The sequence below is a fragment of the Heteronotia binoei genome, chromosome 1 (assembly GCF_032191835.1).
Source record: "Heteronotia binoei isolate CCM8104 ecotype False Entrance Well chromosome 1, APGP_CSIRO_Hbin_v1, whole genome shotgun sequence".
Classification (NCBI taxonomy): domain Eukaryota; kingdom Metazoa; phylum Chordata; class Lepidosauria; order Squamata; family Gekkonidae; genus Heteronotia; species Heteronotia binoei.
The window spans coordinates 134087843-134106451 of NC_083223.1; the positions used below are offsets into that span (position 1 = coordinate 134087843).

Consider the following 18609-nt stretch of genomic DNA (forward strand, 5'->3'; position numbering starts at 1 on the left):
TAGCTTCACCTTTTTCAGAAACTGGTTTGTAGAGGATCTTGTTTCCTGCGCAAAAGAGGCAGAGCGAGTTGCAGCCCCGAGACAGATAGTGTGAAATCAGACGGAAGCCCCGCGGAGAAGAGGAGAGTGAGAGCGGCATAAGGCTAGTGGGAAATCAGTCGTCCATTAGCTAGACAGAGCCACTGAAGGAAAGCCCATCTATTTGCTGCTGCTCTGAATGGTACCTCTGTCTGATATCAGGAAGAGATGTCTTCTCATAATGAAGAAGACCCAACGGTTGGAACTACTGTGAACATACCAGTTTATATCCATTAAAAACAACAACTTTAAGTTAATAATATTTTCAGTATTCTCTGATTGTCTTTCAATGTTCAGTTTCACAAATATTTTTCAAACACAAAGATACCTGTATTTTTAAGATTCTGTATCATTACCATTTAATATTATGTTTTATTTCAAGTTTGAAGAGCCCTGTGGCGCAGAGTGTTAAAGCTGCAGTACTGCAGTCCTAAGCTCTGCTCACAACCTGAGTTCGATTCCCGGCGGAAGCTGGGTTTTCAGGTAGCCAGCTCAAGGTTGACTCAGCATTCCATCCTTCCGAGGTCAGTAAAATGAGTACCCAGCTTGCTGGGGGGGAAATGTAGATTACTGGGGAAGGCAATGGCAAACCACCCTGAAAACATGTCTACCATGAAAACGTTGTGAAAGCAACATCACCCCAGAGACAGAAATGACTGGTGCTTGCACAGGGGACCTTTCTTTCCTTTATTTCAAGACATGTATATAAAATCATTCCAGTATAATGGAATCATGGAATGATGATCTGTGCTTTTAAAAATACTATTTGCTAGCACATTTTGCTGTGTTGTGTTATCCGCTAAACATGAGTGGATTAAAAAGACTTACTCTTTGAGCTGTGCTACAAATAGCAGAATAGCTGTCCCTTGTTCCCTGCTGTTGGGTTTCTATATTTTGCTTAAATTTTGCTTGGAGATGCTCTGCACATTCACTGATCAAGAGATCTCCTTTTCTTTTAAGGCTGTTCAAGCGATCTTCAAAGCTGGCAATCTCTTCCATCATTGCCTAAAGAAAGCAGCATGCAAAGTCTACAACTGTCGCTCCAAAAAATGTTTCTAGCAACAGACCTTCCTTTTTCCTTTTTCAGCAAACGTAAAGGAACACCAAAATAAGTGTGCTCTGAATGTACAAAGAAATGTACCTGTGGAACCTCATCCTCCATTGAAGTGAACAGAAAAGTCCACTCATGCATGTCTTTTACATATATCCAAAAAACACATGTACACAAGGACCTACACAACACTTGAAAGAAAAATTTAGTGAAATTAACAAGCATTTCTCCCTAGTAATACAGTTAGGATTACAGTGTTATTCTTTACATTATTTTTATTTTTTCTAATTAAAATACCATTTTTCATATTTATAACTTGCCTACATAATGACAAATAATCGGAAAAAATCTCAGGAGTTGTGCTTTTGGGAAAATCAGAACATTTCTGATTGTCAGATTTTGAGCCCAGAGCGAGGAGAAACAGTAATTAAAAGTGGAATCTCACCCAAATATGCACTGCAATTTTTAAATAGCATAGATAAGTAACTGTAAGCATATTTTTATTTTCTCTAAACTGAGAATATTTTCCCATCCAAAATTTCACTGAAGAAGCCAAAGTTTCTTCAAAGAAGGGAAGCAAGCAAGATTACTTATATTGTAATAAAGAAGATACAGGATTATTTGAAACATTCTCTATAGAAAAAGGTGATTTGTATCTCTTATAGATTTACCTTGTGGTTGGCTAATTGTTGTGTTACAACTTCTAGATTACTGTTCTCCATCAGGTCAGGGGTAACCAACCTGCTTGACATCTGTAACAGCCACTTTTCCACCTCTTGTAAATCACTATTGTACTCTTCATGTTGTTTTACTTTCACCTCCAGATTTGCAACATGTGCCTGAATGTTCACAAGAAAACCATAGTCACTATTTAAAAATAGTTTCAATATTACAATAACCTTAATATGTCATTTATAAATTGCCTATGCATTTTTACATGTATGACTGTCTCCTTCATAAAATGCCTCAGCATTGTTTGCATCTTGCTTGTCTTGCCAATAATCAAGAAGTTCAATATTTAAGAATAAATATTATTTTGAAAAAAATAACAGATTGGCTTCTCTTGATAAGAAAAATCTTCGAGAACTTGGCAGAAGTTATATGCACAGAATATTCATCTGCAAACATTTCATGGTGGATGAAAAATTATTGGCTCTGTTTATGGTTTTTTACTTCCATTGTTTCCCTAGGCCACTGCCTCAATACCATTTATTTAACATCACAATGAGAGTGATAACAGTCAATGCCAATCAGGTACCATCTAGTGAGTATGATTATGTCAGAAGTTGTGTGCTCCAGCTGGATACAGGACAGCCCAGTTAAAGAGAAATTTTGTGCGATACAGTTGCAAAACACTGTTGTTTAGTGTAGTATGAATGCACCCTATGATGCTCATCACACTGAATCACCACCTTTAATATGGCAAAATGCTTAACTAGTAACATTAATAAGGAGATGACCTGAAGCAAAACCCTGCCCCCTTCCCTTCATAAACTGTTAAATTATCGGAATGGCCAATTTGAAAGGATACTTCTGAATTTTTCCCCTTCTCATACCACTGCTGGCTCTGGAGTTCCAAATTACCTGTTTGTTTTGGGGGGTTCCCCCCAAAACAAAAGTGATGCACAAGGAATTCTCTTTCACTCCCTATTTTATTTCTAGTTTTTGTTCAGAGACCTATACATATAGTTTGCTACAACTTTCACATGTCTTCTCCCTTTCTCTGTGTTACCAATGTGTATTGATGTACAGTTCCAACACGATTATTTTAATGCAGTATTTTACCAATGCTAAGTCATGTGTGCACTAGCAAAACAACGCACATAAAAAAAGGAATTTTGATGCAATTATATGTAGAACACAGCAAGGTAGCTTTTCATAGTATTTTAACTGTTTGCTTGTGCACATCAGCAATATAAGGGGGAAATACGCAAATGAGCTTAAGGGCATGATCCTAAAAACACTTTCTTGGGAATAAGATAGGGTTGCCAATCCCCAGTTGGGAACAGAGGATTCCTTGGTTTGGAGGCTCTCCCCACCCCCCACTTCAGGGTTAGCAGAAAGCTAGGCACTCCATTGTACCCTATGAAGACCAATTCCCATAGGATATAATGGAGAATCAATCCATGGGTATCTGTGGCTCAGGTGGGGCTGTTTCTTGAAGTAGAGGCTCCATATTTTCAGCATTACATCTAGTGCTTCTCTTTAATGCCCACCCCAAGTTTCAAAAATATTAGACCAGGGGTTCCAATTCTATGAGCCCCAAAAGATTATTTCCAATAAAGGGAAGGCATTTAAAAGGAACACAGTCCCTTTAAATGTCATGACCAGAACTCCCTTTTGAGTTCAATCATGTTTGTCTCAACCTTGCTCCTGGCTCCACACTAAAGTCTCCTGGCTCCATCACCTGTATTGCTAAATCATTTTCTAGGACAGGGGGAATCCTTTCTAAAGAACCACTGATTTTTACCTTTGTTTTATTGCAGAGCTCCTGGTATTCCGTCTGAAGCTTCTGAATGTTCTCTGCTAAATTAACATCATGCACTAGTTCAAGAAGGCATTCTCCTTTTTCACTCACAGATTTTATTGATGGTTCATGAGACAGCACCATCTGCTGGACTGACTAAAATAGAAAATTCTATCAAACATGTTTTCAAAATTAAATATCTTACATCTAAAGAATGGATAATTGCTTCCTCCATTTAATTGAGGGGAAAACCTCTGAATAAATGTGTGTGGCATCATCCATAACCAATGCTCCAAGAAGAAGAGAAGGAGGAAGAGGAGGAGGAAGCGGTGATTGGATTTATACGCCACCCTTCACTACCCCAAGGAGTCTCAGAGTGGCTTACAATCTCTTTTCCTTTCCCCTCCCCACAAAAGAGCTCCAACCTAAACTGTTCAAGAGGAACAGCTCTGTGAGAACTTGTGATTGACTCAAGGTCACATCAGCAAGTGAAGGAGTGGGGAATCAAACCCAGTTCTCCTAGATAAGAGTCCGCACACTTAACTACTACACCAAACTTGCTCTCTCACAATGTTCTGCAGCAAAAAAAAAAAAAAAATGGGGAATCATTGAAAGCATCAATCTTTGTAATACTGAACTCAGTGTTCTTGTGAAAATTGGTAAGGCAAGAAATGGGGCCACCTAAAAAAATGGTAGGTATTTCTACATATTCAGAGGAATTCCAGGGAATGCAGAAAGTACTAGTTTGTAACTAATCCCCCACTTGTCAAAAGAACACTAAGTATGCTCAGTGCACTCCAGGAGCCACGAATACTGAGGGATATTGAGTGTCACCTAAAGCAAAAAACAAAAAACAAAAAACCCCCTAATAGGTGGGAGGGAAAGTTGAGCCAATTGAGATTATTACCCAGAATGTGGAAGAAAAGCAGTAAGCACTTCAAAGCAATTGTGCTACATATTTAGACTGTACAGGTTCAGGGCTACACAAAGGGCAATCCAACCTTCAATCTCAGCATTCTCATGCAATTCTGTTAATAGAAGAAATCCCCCAAGTTTTATCCCACTCCCTTTCCTAGATGTTTTTAATATGGTCCAAACTTGTATCACTTAGTAATTTATCAAAAGAGGTTAAAGTTGGCATTGGTTAAAGAAGATTAGCACAGAAAGCCTCAGGATGTTCAGAAAAGAAGAGAAACTAACATTCATACTGGGGATTATTTCTACAAGCTAAGAAACATATCCACATAGAAGTTATCTTTCCTTAAGGAATTCTTACAGTCTTTAAAAGATACTAAACAGTATGTTTATGTATTGTCACAACTCATATAGAAAAGAAACATAGCAAATAGGATGTTTGATTCCGGACCAGACAAGAAGTCTATATGGTATACTGTTCCTTTTCTCCCAGGAACAAAGAGTAGTTTTGTGTGTGTAATGTGTGCACATATGAATTTTAATTAGGAAAATGGCATAGGGGAAAGCACACCCCCAACACTTCTTCTATGACCTACCCCCCACCAACAGGGACTGCTTTAACTTTTTTTTAAAAAGCCCAACAACTGGGAATCTCTGGGAGTCTTATATATTTAGCCCAAAGTACCATCACTGGAAAAACAGGACATGGAAATTATATTCATTTGCAATCTGAACATTCATCAGAGATAAAAGAGCTCAGTAAGATACATTGTAAAGAAGAACTGGCTTTAAATGTGGCTTGTACAACATATGTCCCATTGTGTAAAGTGAAACTAATCAGTTGTATCGATTCACTAAAATTCCTGTGATGGGGGAAAAAACAGAAATTAAGCAACCAGTTGTTATGACATACAGTAAATGCTTGCTTATGTCACAAACTGCTCAGGCTTGCTTACAAAATGTATCCTTCTTCCATATTTATGCTCATATATGGAATATTAGGAATGGATATTTATCATATAAGTGTGAACATGAGCAGATTTTGGCTATGAACAATGGAAAATTATATTCATTTGCAATATGAACATTCACCAGAGATAAAAGATTAAATTATATTTAAAGATTTTACCGGGTAATGAATCAGAGTTGTCCACTGAGATGGTGACAAACAGTATGGAGTGTCTGCCAAAGTCTCCAGGCAGCAGGTGGAAGGTTGCGGGCCTAGCTTGCCTGGGAAATTATAGATGTATGTATGCAAATGCAAGAAGTGTTCGAAGTAAAATTGGTGAGTTGGAATATTTAGTGTTGGGAGAAAACATAGACATTGTGGGAATTTCAGAAACTTGGTGGAATGAGGAGAATCAGTGGGACACGGTGATTCCTGGATATAAGTTATATCGGAAGGATAGGGAGGGAAGGGTTGGAGGTGGGGTGGCTCTGCATGTCAGAGAGGGTATATGGTCCAGCAAGACTGAGGTAAGAGAATTAGATTCCCTTCTAGAAATGCTTTGGGTTGAAATAGAGGGTCCAAAAGGAAATTTAACTATGGGAGTTGGTTATCACCCACCAAATCAAAAGATAGAGGACGATTATAATATGATGGAAGGATTAAAGACAGCAGTTAAATGTAAAAACTGTATCATAATAGGTGATTTTAACTACCCGCAGATTGATTGGGTCAAAATGTATTCTGGTCGAGAGAAAGAGATTGAGTTTCTTGATGCTCTCAATGACTGTGCTATGGAGCAGATGGTCTCAGAACCTACCAGGGGTGGGGCAATCCTGGATTTGGTCCAAAGTAATGCCCAAGAGTTGTTGAGAGATGTAAAAGTGATCGCACCGCTTGGGAGCAGTGACCATAACGTTATTGATTTCACCATTTGTATAAATAGAGAGTTGCCCCAAAAGACCAGCACAACCACGTTTAACTTTAAAAGGGGTAAATTTTCTGAGATGAGGAGGCATGTGAAGAGGAAACTGAAAGGAAAGGTAAATACAGTCAAAACCTTTGGGAAAGCTTGGAGGCTATTTAAAACTACAATCCTAGAAGCTCAGATAAAATATATACCACGTTAGGAAAGGCACAAACAGGTATAAGAAAAGGCCTGCATGGTAAACAAACAAAGTAATGGAAGCTGTAAAAGGTAAGAAGGACTCCTTTAAGCGGTGGAAAGCTAGTCCAAGTGAGATTAATAAAAGGGAACACAGGCTATGGCAAATCAAATGCAAGACTGTGATCAGGCAGGCAAAAAGGGACTAGGAGGAGCATATTGAAAAAAACATAAAGACCAACAATAAAAATTTCTTCAAATATATTAGAAGCAGGAAACCAGCCAGGGAGGTAGTGGGGCCCTTGGATGAACAAGGGGTAAAAGGATTACTGAAGGAGGATAGGGAAATGGCTGAGAAGCTGAATGCATTTTTTGCCTCCGTCTTCACTGTGGAAGAAGAGAAGTGTTTGCCCGCTCCAGAACCACTAATTTTGGAAGGGGTGTTGAAAGACCTGAGTCAGATTGAGGTGACAAGAGAGGAGGTCCTACAACTGATAGACGAATTAAAAACTAATAAGTCACCAGGTCCGGATGGCATACATCCAAAAGTTCTGAAAGAACTCAAAGTTGAACATGTGAATCTCCTGACAAAAATATGTAATCTTTCATTGAAATCTACCTCCGTTCCTGAGGACTGGAAGGTAGCAAATGTCACCCCCGTCTTTAAAAAGGGTTCCAGAGGAGATCCGGGAAATTACAGGCCAGTCAGTCTGACTTCAATACTGGGAAAGTTGGTAGAAACCATTATCAAGGACAGAATGAGTAGGAACATTGATGAACACGAGTTACTGAGGAAGACTCAGCATGGGTTCTGTAAGGGAAGATCTTGCCTCACTAACCTGTTGCATTTCTTTGAGGGGGTGAACAAACATGTGGACAAAGGAGACCCGATAGATGTTGTTTACCTTGACTTCCAGAAAGCTTTTGATAAAGTTCCTCATCAAAGGCTCCTTAGAAAGCTTGAGAGTCATGGAGTAAAAGGACAGGTCCTCTTGTGGATCAAAAACTGGCTAATTAATAGGAAGCCAAGAGTGCGTTTAAATGGGCAGTCTTCGCAGTGGAGGACAGTAAGCAGTGGGGTGCCGCAGGGCTCGGTACTGGGTCCCATGCTCTTTAACTTGTTCATAAATGATTTGGAGTTGGGCGTGAGCAGTGAAGTGGCCAAGTTTGCAGATGACACTAAATTGTTCAGGGTGGTGAGAACCAGAGAGGATTGTGAGGCACTCCAAAGGGATCTGCTGAGGCTGGGTGAGTGGGCATCAAAGTGGCAGATGAGGTTCAATGTGGCCAAGTGCAAGGTAATGCACATTGGGGCCAAGAATCCCAGCTACAAATGCAAGTTGATGGGGTGTGAACTGGCAGAGACTGACCAAGAGAGAGATCTTGGGGTCATGGTAGATAACTCACTGAAAATGTCAAGACGGTGTGAGATTGCAATAAAAAAGGCCAACGCCATGCTGGGAATTATTAGGAAGGGAATTGAAAACAAATCAGCCAGTATCATAATGCCCCTGTATAAATCTATGGTGTGGTCTCATTTGGAATACTGTGTGCATTTCTGGTCACCGCACCTCAAAAAGGATATTATAGCATTGGAAAAAGTCCAGAAAAGGGCAACTAGAATGATTAAAGGGTTGGAACACTTTCCCTATGAAGAAAGGTTAAAACGCTTCGGGCTCCTTAGCCTGAAGAAACATCGACTGCGGGGTGACATGATAGAGGTTTACAAGATAATGCATGGGATGGAGAAAGTAGAGAAAGAAGTACTTTTCTCCCTTTCTCACAATACAAGAACTCATGGGCATTCGATGAAATTGCTGAGCAGTCAGGTTAAAATGGATAAAAGGAAGTATTCTTCACCCAAAGGGTGATTAACATGTGGAATTCACTGCCACAGGAGGTGGTGGCGGCTACAAGTATAGCCAGCTTCAAGAGGGGGTTAGATAAAAATATGGAGCAGAGGTCCATCAGTGGCTATTAGCCGCAGTGTGTATATATGTGTGTGTGTGTAAATTTTGTTTTTGGCCACTGTGTGACACAGAGTGTTGGACTGGATGGGCCATTGGCCTGATCCAACATGGCTTCTCTTATGTTCTTACCAGATGTTGTCTGGTTGAAGCATGTACTCATTTTGCTGCTGACCATATTCTGCTTACCTTGTATTTGGATAACTGTGCCTTTTTCTCATATAACTCCATTTTGGGATCAACTGGAGTGTGAATTATGATCTGATACTCTGACAGCCGCTGAGTCTGAGCTTTGTATTTATCTAAAAATTCCTTTGTTAAATGGAGACATTTTGCTAAGGTTGTATGCTCCTTCCTGATAGAGCTGATTATCTCTTCCAGTTTTCCCACACAATCACTGATCTCTTTCTTGAACTGTTCAGCTTCATCTCTCTCCATGTATTTAAGAGCTTTCTCTGCTTTTTCACGGGCAGATTTCAGCAAATTTTGACCAACATCCATGTCACTCATGAGGTCCTGTGAACAGAAAATATGGATTGTTTATCTTCTGAGCACAATTACTGAATCATTTGTGCAGGTTTGGATATATTCAAATCCATGCCAGGATTTTAATTTTAATTTGAATTGTTCAAATGCAGAGTTTGTTTCTAAGCTAATTTTGTTTTGTAAAAGAAACCATTTTCATAATATAAAGACTTTTCAGGGCCACACATATGCAGTCTATTCATAGCCACTACCACAAAATCCTGCTTATATTCATAAGCAAGGGAAATACATGATACACATGCATTTTTTCTTCCTAGTAGTATGCTGGATAAAATGCTATCAAAACCACTGTTGCAAATGTGCAAATACCTTTTTAAAATTACAAATATGTCCATCTTGTAATGTTCCAAGTACAACTCAAACACCAACTCCATGAGAAGTACTAAATTAGACCACAGTATAAAATGTGCTTATGCACGTATACAGAATCTGTTATTAACTTAGGTCTATTTTTAGTCTGTCAAAGGCACTAGTTGTAATTCAGACACAGGTAAGCAAATGATATTTAAAGGGAGATTTCTAGAGTTCTATGGCAAGCATACCCAGAAACATCCAGAATACTGGAGGAAAAAGAAGTTTTGCAGACCATGAGCCTTTCTAATAAAAATCTGGGAATCTTCCCAACTCCTCGTCAATAAATCTACAGATACTTTATTATTTTCTCTGTTTTCTTACCTATAGATTTTATTTTCTTGATCTTTTAAACTTCTGCTAAGCAAAGAATTACTCCCAAAGTCTATTGTGAAATATATTTGTATTTCACACAGAGCTTTGTGGAATTCTTTTTTGACCCTCACAATATTGCTTCCAAAAACCTTAGCAGAGAATGTTAACTGATGCGAGATTCCTGCAATTTATTCTGAGCAGAAGGAAAGTGACAGTTTCTTTGTAGGCAGATCCCACTTCTAAAAAATGAAGAACCACTGGGCTACAGAATGTAACAGAGGCATTTTACATTACATTTTTCAAAAACATGGACAGATTAAACAGTTGTCCAGGTGACTGTCCATGAGAAATGTCAGTTGGATACACCATCCTGATTCTATGATGAACAGAACATTATACTGAATATTGTGCCTTTATACCATCTCTCCCAAGGCTATATAATTTGTCCTTTCTTGCCATTTTATTATTCACAAGAGTATCAAGGCTGTATAATTAACCAAGAATTACTCCTAAGACAAATGTACCTTCCACAGCTCAACATAACCTGAAAAAGTAGCCTAGAATTTGCCTTAAGATCCTCTGCAGTTTGTATTGGTATTCCTCAGTGAACAAATCAACGTGAAAGATTTCTAAAAAGAGGTAGTTTTAAATTCACTGTTCTGTAGAGTTTTAAACATTACATACTGTTCCATTTATTGTTTTTAACAATTAATTGCAGGGCTGTCAGTAAGTTATTACTTTAAAAAATGCTTTAATAGTTACACTGTGATATAAATAGACTGCCACCATGCTGTACCTCAAGTTTCTGCATTTTTTTATCCATTGCTGCTTTATCAACTACATCAGATTTGGTTGCCACATTTCTGAAGTTCCTGAGAGTAGCTTCAAACCAGTTTTGGTAAGCACTAAAAGCCAGTTCTGATTCTTCCATACTTCGAATTTCTTCTTCAATCAATTTTATTTGTTCCTGCAAACAAAATGTAAAACAACACAGATAGTTGCATAGTATCCTCAATGCTGGTTTCTTGATAGCCATATCTTTGTGAATAAATCCTCTTTTTATTAAAACTATGGGAGATGTACCTACTTTTGTTATGACTAGACCACTGTTTCCCTTTACATACTGTACACCTACCTACTCAGTCGAGGTTAACCATTTGATAAAGTTCAGGTCCCAATCAAACCTGTGTCTACATTAGCATTGTTTTTCTTTTGATTGTGTGGATTAGGATGGCTACATTTCCATCACACTCTGTAGTCAGTTGAAAAAATTACAGGCACTATAAGAATTAATGAAATTTTCTGAGCAAACATTGCCCATTTGGTTTTTCAGCGTCAAATACATAAATCCAGCTCAAAATTGTGAGTGGGTGATTCTTTGAGTCACATTTACACTTCTGGGGTTGCATCCAACTGCTGTTTTTCATTGACAGAATGGCACATCCAAAGCAGAGGAGCAGGCTCATTTTTACTGGTTTCCCCCTCATTGCAGACCCATGGCCCCCATGAGAAAAATTTCAGGAGGCAAGGGAAGCCTTGTGGCACAACTGCCATTCCACTTATGGTTCATAGTAAGTCACGTTGCATTTTGAGCATCTGTTCCCTCTGAAGCTAAATAAAGTTCTTAGTTGGGAAAAGATTTCCACAGACAGGATGAGGAAGAGGAACAAAGCTAGTCTCAGACCAGATACAACCCTTCCGCTAGAGGCAGTTTTAAGAATAGATTGGGGCATTCTTAAACAACAACTGGTTGAACACTATATATCTGTGAATCACTTGTTTTAATGAAAGACATGTTCCTTTCAATTAACATTCTGTAGCAATATCTTTAAAAATGTTTCACTTCTCACCAATACATGAAGGATAAGAGCTTGGTACCGAGAGGCGAGGTGTGTTGCTTGTCTTCCCATCCTACTGGAAGTATGACTCTCCTCTAGGATCTGCTGGGCCAAAAGTCCAACTTCCTCAACTTCGTCTTTATAGATAATGATTTCTTCATGCAGTTTCTGAGACAAAGAAATATAATGCTGGTAGCATTCCAGAGTGTCATAAAGTATAGTTTAGAGTCTTAAACAAAAAAAAAAATGGAAATCTCTGTTGTGCAATAAAAAGTTATAAACATTACTTTTCATACAAGGCAGTTATACTTAATCAACGGGAAAGAAATGTGAATAAATTAAGTGCAATCCTATGGAAGCTAGTGATGTGAAGATCCAGAAAAAAAACCTTAGAACAATTCCACAATGCTGCTCTTCCCCCAGGCTTCTACTTTCATCAGATCAAGCGACTCATTCCCCACCAGTTGCTGCATGGGTGCATTTTGACCCATGGCTCCCTCCAGTTCTCCCTGCACCTTCCAAATCTTGTTTTTTAGAGATTGGGAAGGCATAGGGAGAATCGGAAGGAGCCGTGGGTCAAAATGTGCCCATGCAGCAACTGAAGGGGAATCGATCACTTGATCTGATAAAAGGAGAAGCCTGGGAGCAGAATCGGTGCTAGATTTTTTAAACACACACACATACATCCCCCCCCCCCCCAGTTTTTTTGTAGGTGCTTTCCCCACATTTTTTTTCTGAATTGGAAATTCTGCATCTGGAAGACTGATGTTTGCCCAAATCTTGAGAACTGGAGATACAAAATGAAAGGATATACTGTTATGGCAAAAATGACGAACCATATAAGTAAAAAGTCTATCATCTAATTTGAGAATAAGTAGAGACCTTTTTCTACAAACTACATAGATTAGATAAAGCTGTCTAAGGAGATATAATGAGATTCATAGTCAAAATTATATAATCACGTTCTTGTAGTTATTCTTTTTAATTTTATAGTATATATTTACTAGTCATTATCTGATAGTAAAAATATTATATAAAGTTAAGAAAAATGTTTTTCTCTTTTCTCTTTTGTTCCTTGTTTATATACTTTTTATCTAGCCCTATAGATAGGAAATTATGGAAATATCATCATCATTATCATCATCATCATCATTTTATTTGCCTTAATGAATTACCCCATCATGGCCGAAGCTGGGTTCTGGGCAACATATTTATTTATTTCAATTTAATTTATATCCCACCCTCCCTACTGAGGCAGGCTCAGGGCGGCTCACATGCTCATGACTATACATGAGTATAAACATCGAATAAGCATAAAACAATAAAAACAATTTAAAACATAGAAATTGACATTGCAGGTGCTATGATCTTAGTTATGTTGTCTTGCCATTCTGGCTAGATGTTCTCCATAGAGCAGATTTAATGGTCCAGATGTTCTATATAGAGCAGATTGCAAGAGGTAGTTCAGATATTTTTCGGATAACTATAGTAGCCAGTATATACAGCAGTAGATAAAACAATGAATAAAACCAGATTTCAGATATAAGCAATTTCAGTCTCGATGGCTTCTCATTCAATCAGTGCAGGTCTAAACTTCAGATTTCAGATATCAGACACTACATCAGAGTGGGGGGGGGGGACCCTTAGAGGATACTGAGGAGAGAGGTGCCAGCGCAGCAACCATCACTGTCCTTAGGTGAAAGTCTGGTGGAACATCTCTGCCTTACGTGCCCTTCAAAACTGTGGGGGGTGGTGTATGGTGGCAGCACTTCCGGCAGGCTACACTCTGCTTACTCTCCTGTTATTCCCTCTGGATATTATTTAATTGCACTGGAAATAAGGTACAGTTTTTGCATGTACTAACATAAGAACATAAGAGAAGCCATGTTGGATCAGGCCAACAGCCCATCCAGTCCAACACTCTGTATCACACAGAGGCCAATTATATATATATATATATATATATATATACATATACATACATACATACATACATATACACACTGTGCCTAATAGCCACTGATGGACCTCTGCTCCATATTTTTATCTAACTCCCTCTTGAAGCTGGCTATGCCTGTAGCCGCCACCACCACTTCCTGTGGCAGTGAATTCCACATGTTAATCACCCTTTGGGTGAAGAAGTACCTCCTTTTATCGGTTCTAACCCGACTGCTCAGCAATTTCATTGAATGCACAAGGTCTGTGATGGAAAGAACCAAAGGGGGAAAAGGTGGTAAAAATCACCCAAACAGACCACGAACTAGGTCAGAGTCTGACTCAGAAGACGATTTGCAGCCGGAGTTACTCTTGTTAGAAAAAATGGCGTCGGAAGGAGCAGGACCAGATACAAGTTTTCAAACAACAGCAATGCATGTCCTTACAGAAATGAAAAACGAATTTAGCCAAGGCATTGACTGTATAGCCGCCCTGAGCCTGCTTCGGCGGGGAGGGCGGAATATAAATAAAATGTGTTGTTGTTGTTGTATAAAAGGGGAAAATGGACATTTGAAAACAGAAGTTGGGAGACTTCAGGAAAAGGTTGAACCACTCCAACTAGGGTGGCCATAATGTCTGAAGGTCAGCCAGGGACACCTTTGGGGGGGGGAAGGCAGGGGTGTACGTGCGCTTTGCGCGTGCGCCGCCGGAAACAGGAAGTGACGTCACTTCCGGTGACGGCATTTTCCCCACGCCACCCGCCGGAAACAGGAAGCGACGTCACTTCCGGTGACGTCGTGCCGCCGGAAACAGGAAGTGATGTCACTTCCGGTGATGGCACCCCCCCCCAACGCCACCTGCCGGAAACAGGAAGTGACGTCACTTCCTGTGACGGCACTTCCAATGATGTCGTGCCGCCGCCGGAAACAGGAAGTGACATCACTTCCTGTGACATCATTTCCCCCATGCCACCTGCCGGAAACAGGAAGTGACATCACTTCCTGTGACATCATTTTCCCCAATGACATCATTTCCCCCAAATGCCACTGCCGGAAACAGGAAGTGACTTCACAGCACTTCCTGTGACGTCCTCTGGAGGGCCTCCAGGGACCAGCGGCGGTCTCTCCACGGCCTCTGGAGGCCCTCCAGGGACCAGTGGCGGCCTCTCCGCGGGCCTCTGGAGGGCCTCCAGGGACCAGCGGCGGCCTCTCCGCGGGCCTCTGGAGGGCCTCCAGGGATCAGCGGCGGCCTCTCCGCGGCCTCCCCGGCCTCCGCCACCGCCGCCGGGCCCCGCGCGCGGGCGGGGAAGGCGGCGAGTGAGGGAGCAAGCGTTCCTGCGCGTGCGCATGGCGGTGTGCGCACGCGCAGGGACGCTGGCTCCCTCACTCGCCGCGTTCCCCACCCGCGTGCGCGGCCCACCGGCTCCCTGCTGGCTATACCGGGACTTCTAATGGTCCCGGTATAGCCAACCCGGGAGCCGGGAATTGGGGGCCAGAACCGGGAAAGTCCCGGGAGACCGGGACGGTCCTGCCACCCTAACTCCAACAGAAATTTGAACAACTCCCTACCGTAATGAAGGCCAGAGACGTGAAAGCAGAAACGGCTCTACAACAAACAACAAAAATAGTAAAGGACTTGAAAGCAATTAAAGACTTTGAGATGTGACAAAGAATGAAATCATATTACAAGATATAATATTAAGAGATTGTAAAGCTAAAATCAGAGGAGTTTCAAAGAATTACTCAGGACGGGAACATGTACACAGCTTTCGATGAACTATTTGGAAAACAATTGCTAGAAGCATGTGTTAAACAATAGAAGGGGGGGAATAGATAGACTTGAAAGTTTGTTAAGAATAATTCAAGCTACAATTTAAAAGTTTAAAATGTTGTAAAGACATAAGGGTAATTGCGTAATATTAAATAGAAAGGATTCTAGGTAATATTATTAGTTTATTGTTATAATGTAATATAATTAATGTTCTTGAAATTCATTAAACAGAAATGTAAAATAGGTAGTTGGGAATATATAAATTAAGTTTGTGTTCAAGCATTTGGTGTCAAGAGGAGAGAGGGTGGAGGCTCCCCACAAAAAGCCTCTTTAACAAGAGGGAGAGCACTCTTCCCCCTCTCACTGAGTTTTCTCAGCTCCAGCATGAGAGGCAATGGTTTGGTTTTCCTTTTTTTTTTTTGGTATCTAGATGAAGCTGACGTCTTGGAAGAAACATGATAATAGTGGAGGGAGTTTAATCTAGAAGACATGAAAGTGAACAGGTTGATATGAAGATCGTTAGTATGGTGATTAGGATAAAATGAAATTGGGGAAGTGAATGGTGTAGAGGAAATGGGTGATATAAGATAATAAGATTCAGAATAGAAAATGACTCTTGGTTAGCATATAAGTTTTTTAATTGTATGTGGATTAATTGGAGAAAGTTTTCTATTGTATATTGCGGATGAACGGTATAGTAGATTGATAGAATTATGTGGCAGATAATTTGTATTAATGTTCATTGTAGTGTAAGCCACAACCCTGTTTTATGTATATGTGAACATCGTGATCACTGGCTTGGTTGACAGGATGCCTGGACTTGTAACTCACACACATCTACCCCAAAACATGGGCCTCCACTGCCAGCTTCATAGCAGGCTTACGTGATAGTATGGCTCCTGGTCACCAGGGCTGCTCATTCCCAGATGAGGTTCAGCCCAGCTAAGAAGACTCCCAGCCCACCATCATGCGCAAATCCCGGACTGTGCAAGGAAAGGGATTGCGTTGCCACCATGAGCTATCCAAATGTATGGTCTTCGGTTCCTCTGAAGGAAGCCATTACACAAGTTGTCTTCAGCAGCAATCATCTTCCTGTACCTTCGGAAGCCGTAAGGATGAGGTGGGAGCCCCACATATACACCATTCCCCTGGGGCATTTCGATAAGGCAATCATGTTTATCTTAGGTGTGTATCTTGCCAGATAGTCCAAGCCTATTGTCAATGGAACATCACACAAAAGACTGTGCCAGCCTGAAGAGAAGAAGAAGGCCAAGCTCAACCTAGAGCCTAGCACTATTGTGTATATAGGGTGTCACCTTAGATATCAGTTTGGCCCTCTATTGTAACTTTAGATAAGTTTGTGTAGTATGGTTAATCCCTTCATCCTGTGTCACTTTCCAAACATCATCCTGGAGCCTCCCCTTCTCTGAGGTCATATGTACCTGAGGTACCATATGTCCCAGCATCATGACTCACCTGACTCAGTGTCACAGGTCTTCGGACCACCCTCCCCGAGGACACAAGATAGTCCTTAAAAGAGCTGACTCAATGATCCCCAGGTGTGCATCTGACAGTACCCCTACCTTGCCGCTTAGATACACCCCCAAAACCTGATCAGTTTAGGGTCCTCATAGGGAGATTCGCCGGACAACTCTCACCTCCCCCATCCCTCTTTTGTTGCCATTGGTGCCTTCCTTGAAGACTACGATAGGTAATTATATTGCCCTGTATGTTTACCCCCGTGTTACCCCTATTTCATGCTATTTTCTTAGATCTGTAGGTGTGCTGAATGATTTTACCTCCTTGTATGCTTGCCCTATTATTACAATAAATACCATTTATTTTTAGTCAACATCTCCTCGTTATTGGGTAAAACTCCTGGTAGACATCTCCTGTAATACACAGATCCTGGATCTCGCTGAGGCCTTTATTGCCCACCAAACTAATTCCCCAAACCTCTCTTGAAGGCAATTTGGCTTACAGTAGATTTTAATTTAATAAACTGTTAAGGGTGGGGGGGACTGTAGAAGATCTTTCAGGACCCTGGTATCTTCAGGCAGAGTGTTCCACCAGAGGACAGCCAGACCTCTTTAGGGAAGTGTTGATTGCTTTACCACATTTTGACTTCTCATGCTATTTTTTCATGTTTTATATTTTCATATTATGCAATGTCCTGAAAAATGTTTTTAACAAATAACATTTTATGCACCTTATTTTCCCTTTTATCACTGTTATTCTATATCCCTTTAAATGGTACAAATTATATGTACATGTGTCTGTCTGTCTGTCTGTCTGTCTGTCTATCTATCTATCTATCTATCTATCTATCTATCTATCTATCTATCTATCTATCTATCTATCTATCTATCTATCTATCTATCTATCTATCTATCTATCTATCTATCTATCTATCATGTCAGTGAAGACCTGAGTTTAGACCAATGTGGTTATACTGTTAACCAATGGTTGTATAATTTATGACAGCATCTTGCCATCTTATAAAATTGACATATAACAAGGGTTATTTTTCTATACACACACACACTAGCAGTAAAGCCCATTGTAGGAAGAAATACAACGGGCCCTAGAAAAAATATTTGGGAGGGGGGTGATAACTGTGTAGGTGGCAGGAAGGAAGGAAGATAGACAAACAGAATGAAAGAGAGAGAGAAAGAATGGTAGGGAAAAGATGGGGAGAAAAGAGTGAAAGCCCCTTTCTTCATTCAGCTCTGCCCCAGATCTACTGAGCACTGAATCCACCTTCTACAAACTTGCATCATTCAAAATGCTTCTACATTTAAAACTATACTCCTCACCTTTTACGAAGTTTTACTTCTATATGTGAAAAGAAGGAAGGCCCAGGCAAGAATTCCTGCCTCCCTGCATGGCAGTGCACACATTGCTGCCGTGCACCGTCTCTTTTGACTTCCTGGGATCCAGGCAGCTGAAGGGGATGGTGGGGCACCTCTCTGCCACTAGGAGGCTGCCTTCCTTTGCTACCACCTTTCACCTGCCTGGGACCCTGGCAGGCCCGGTGCTAGGGTCTTGGGCACCCCAGGCCAGCACCTGTCCTGTGCCCCCCAACTCCGCCTGCCCTGCTACCACACCCCTGCCCACGGGGAGAGCAGGCACAGCAGTGTGGAAGGAGGGGTGGACAGGCTCTGACCGAGCCGGGCCTGCGCAGTGCACTCTTGGAGGTGCAGAGCACCTCTGAGAATGCACTGTGGAAGCATTCTTCTCTGAGTCATGCTCAGAGAAGCCATGCTAATGCCCCACCTGGCTGCATTCACCTTGAAGGCAAGAGCAGCCAGGTGGGGCACGTTCT

At 40.9% G+C, this 18609-nt stretch overlaps 1 protein-coding gene across 2 annotated transcripts in view; it reads right to left on the bottom strand.

The window, feature by feature from the left end:
* SYNE1 (spectrin repeat containing nuclear envelope protein 1) overlaps nt 1-18609 on the bottom strand; it is a 621543-nt gene that overhangs the window by 281888 nt on the left and 321046 nt on the right. For both annotated transcript variants that reach the window (XM_060240915.1, XM_060240910.1), the window contains 6 exons: nt 11592-11747; nt 10538-10708; nt 8719-9045; nt 3600-3752; nt 1801-1968; nt 907-1083 (listed from right to left, as the gene is read on the bottom strand). In XM_060240915.1, coding sequence (XP_060096898.1) covers nt 907-1083; nt 1801-1968; nt 3600-3752; nt 8719-9045; nt 10538-10708; nt 11592-11747 — 1152 coding nt within the window. The remainder of the gene's footprint in view (nt 1-906; nt 1084-1800; nt 1969-3599; nt 3753-8718; nt 9046-10537; nt 10709-11591; nt 11748-18609) is intronic.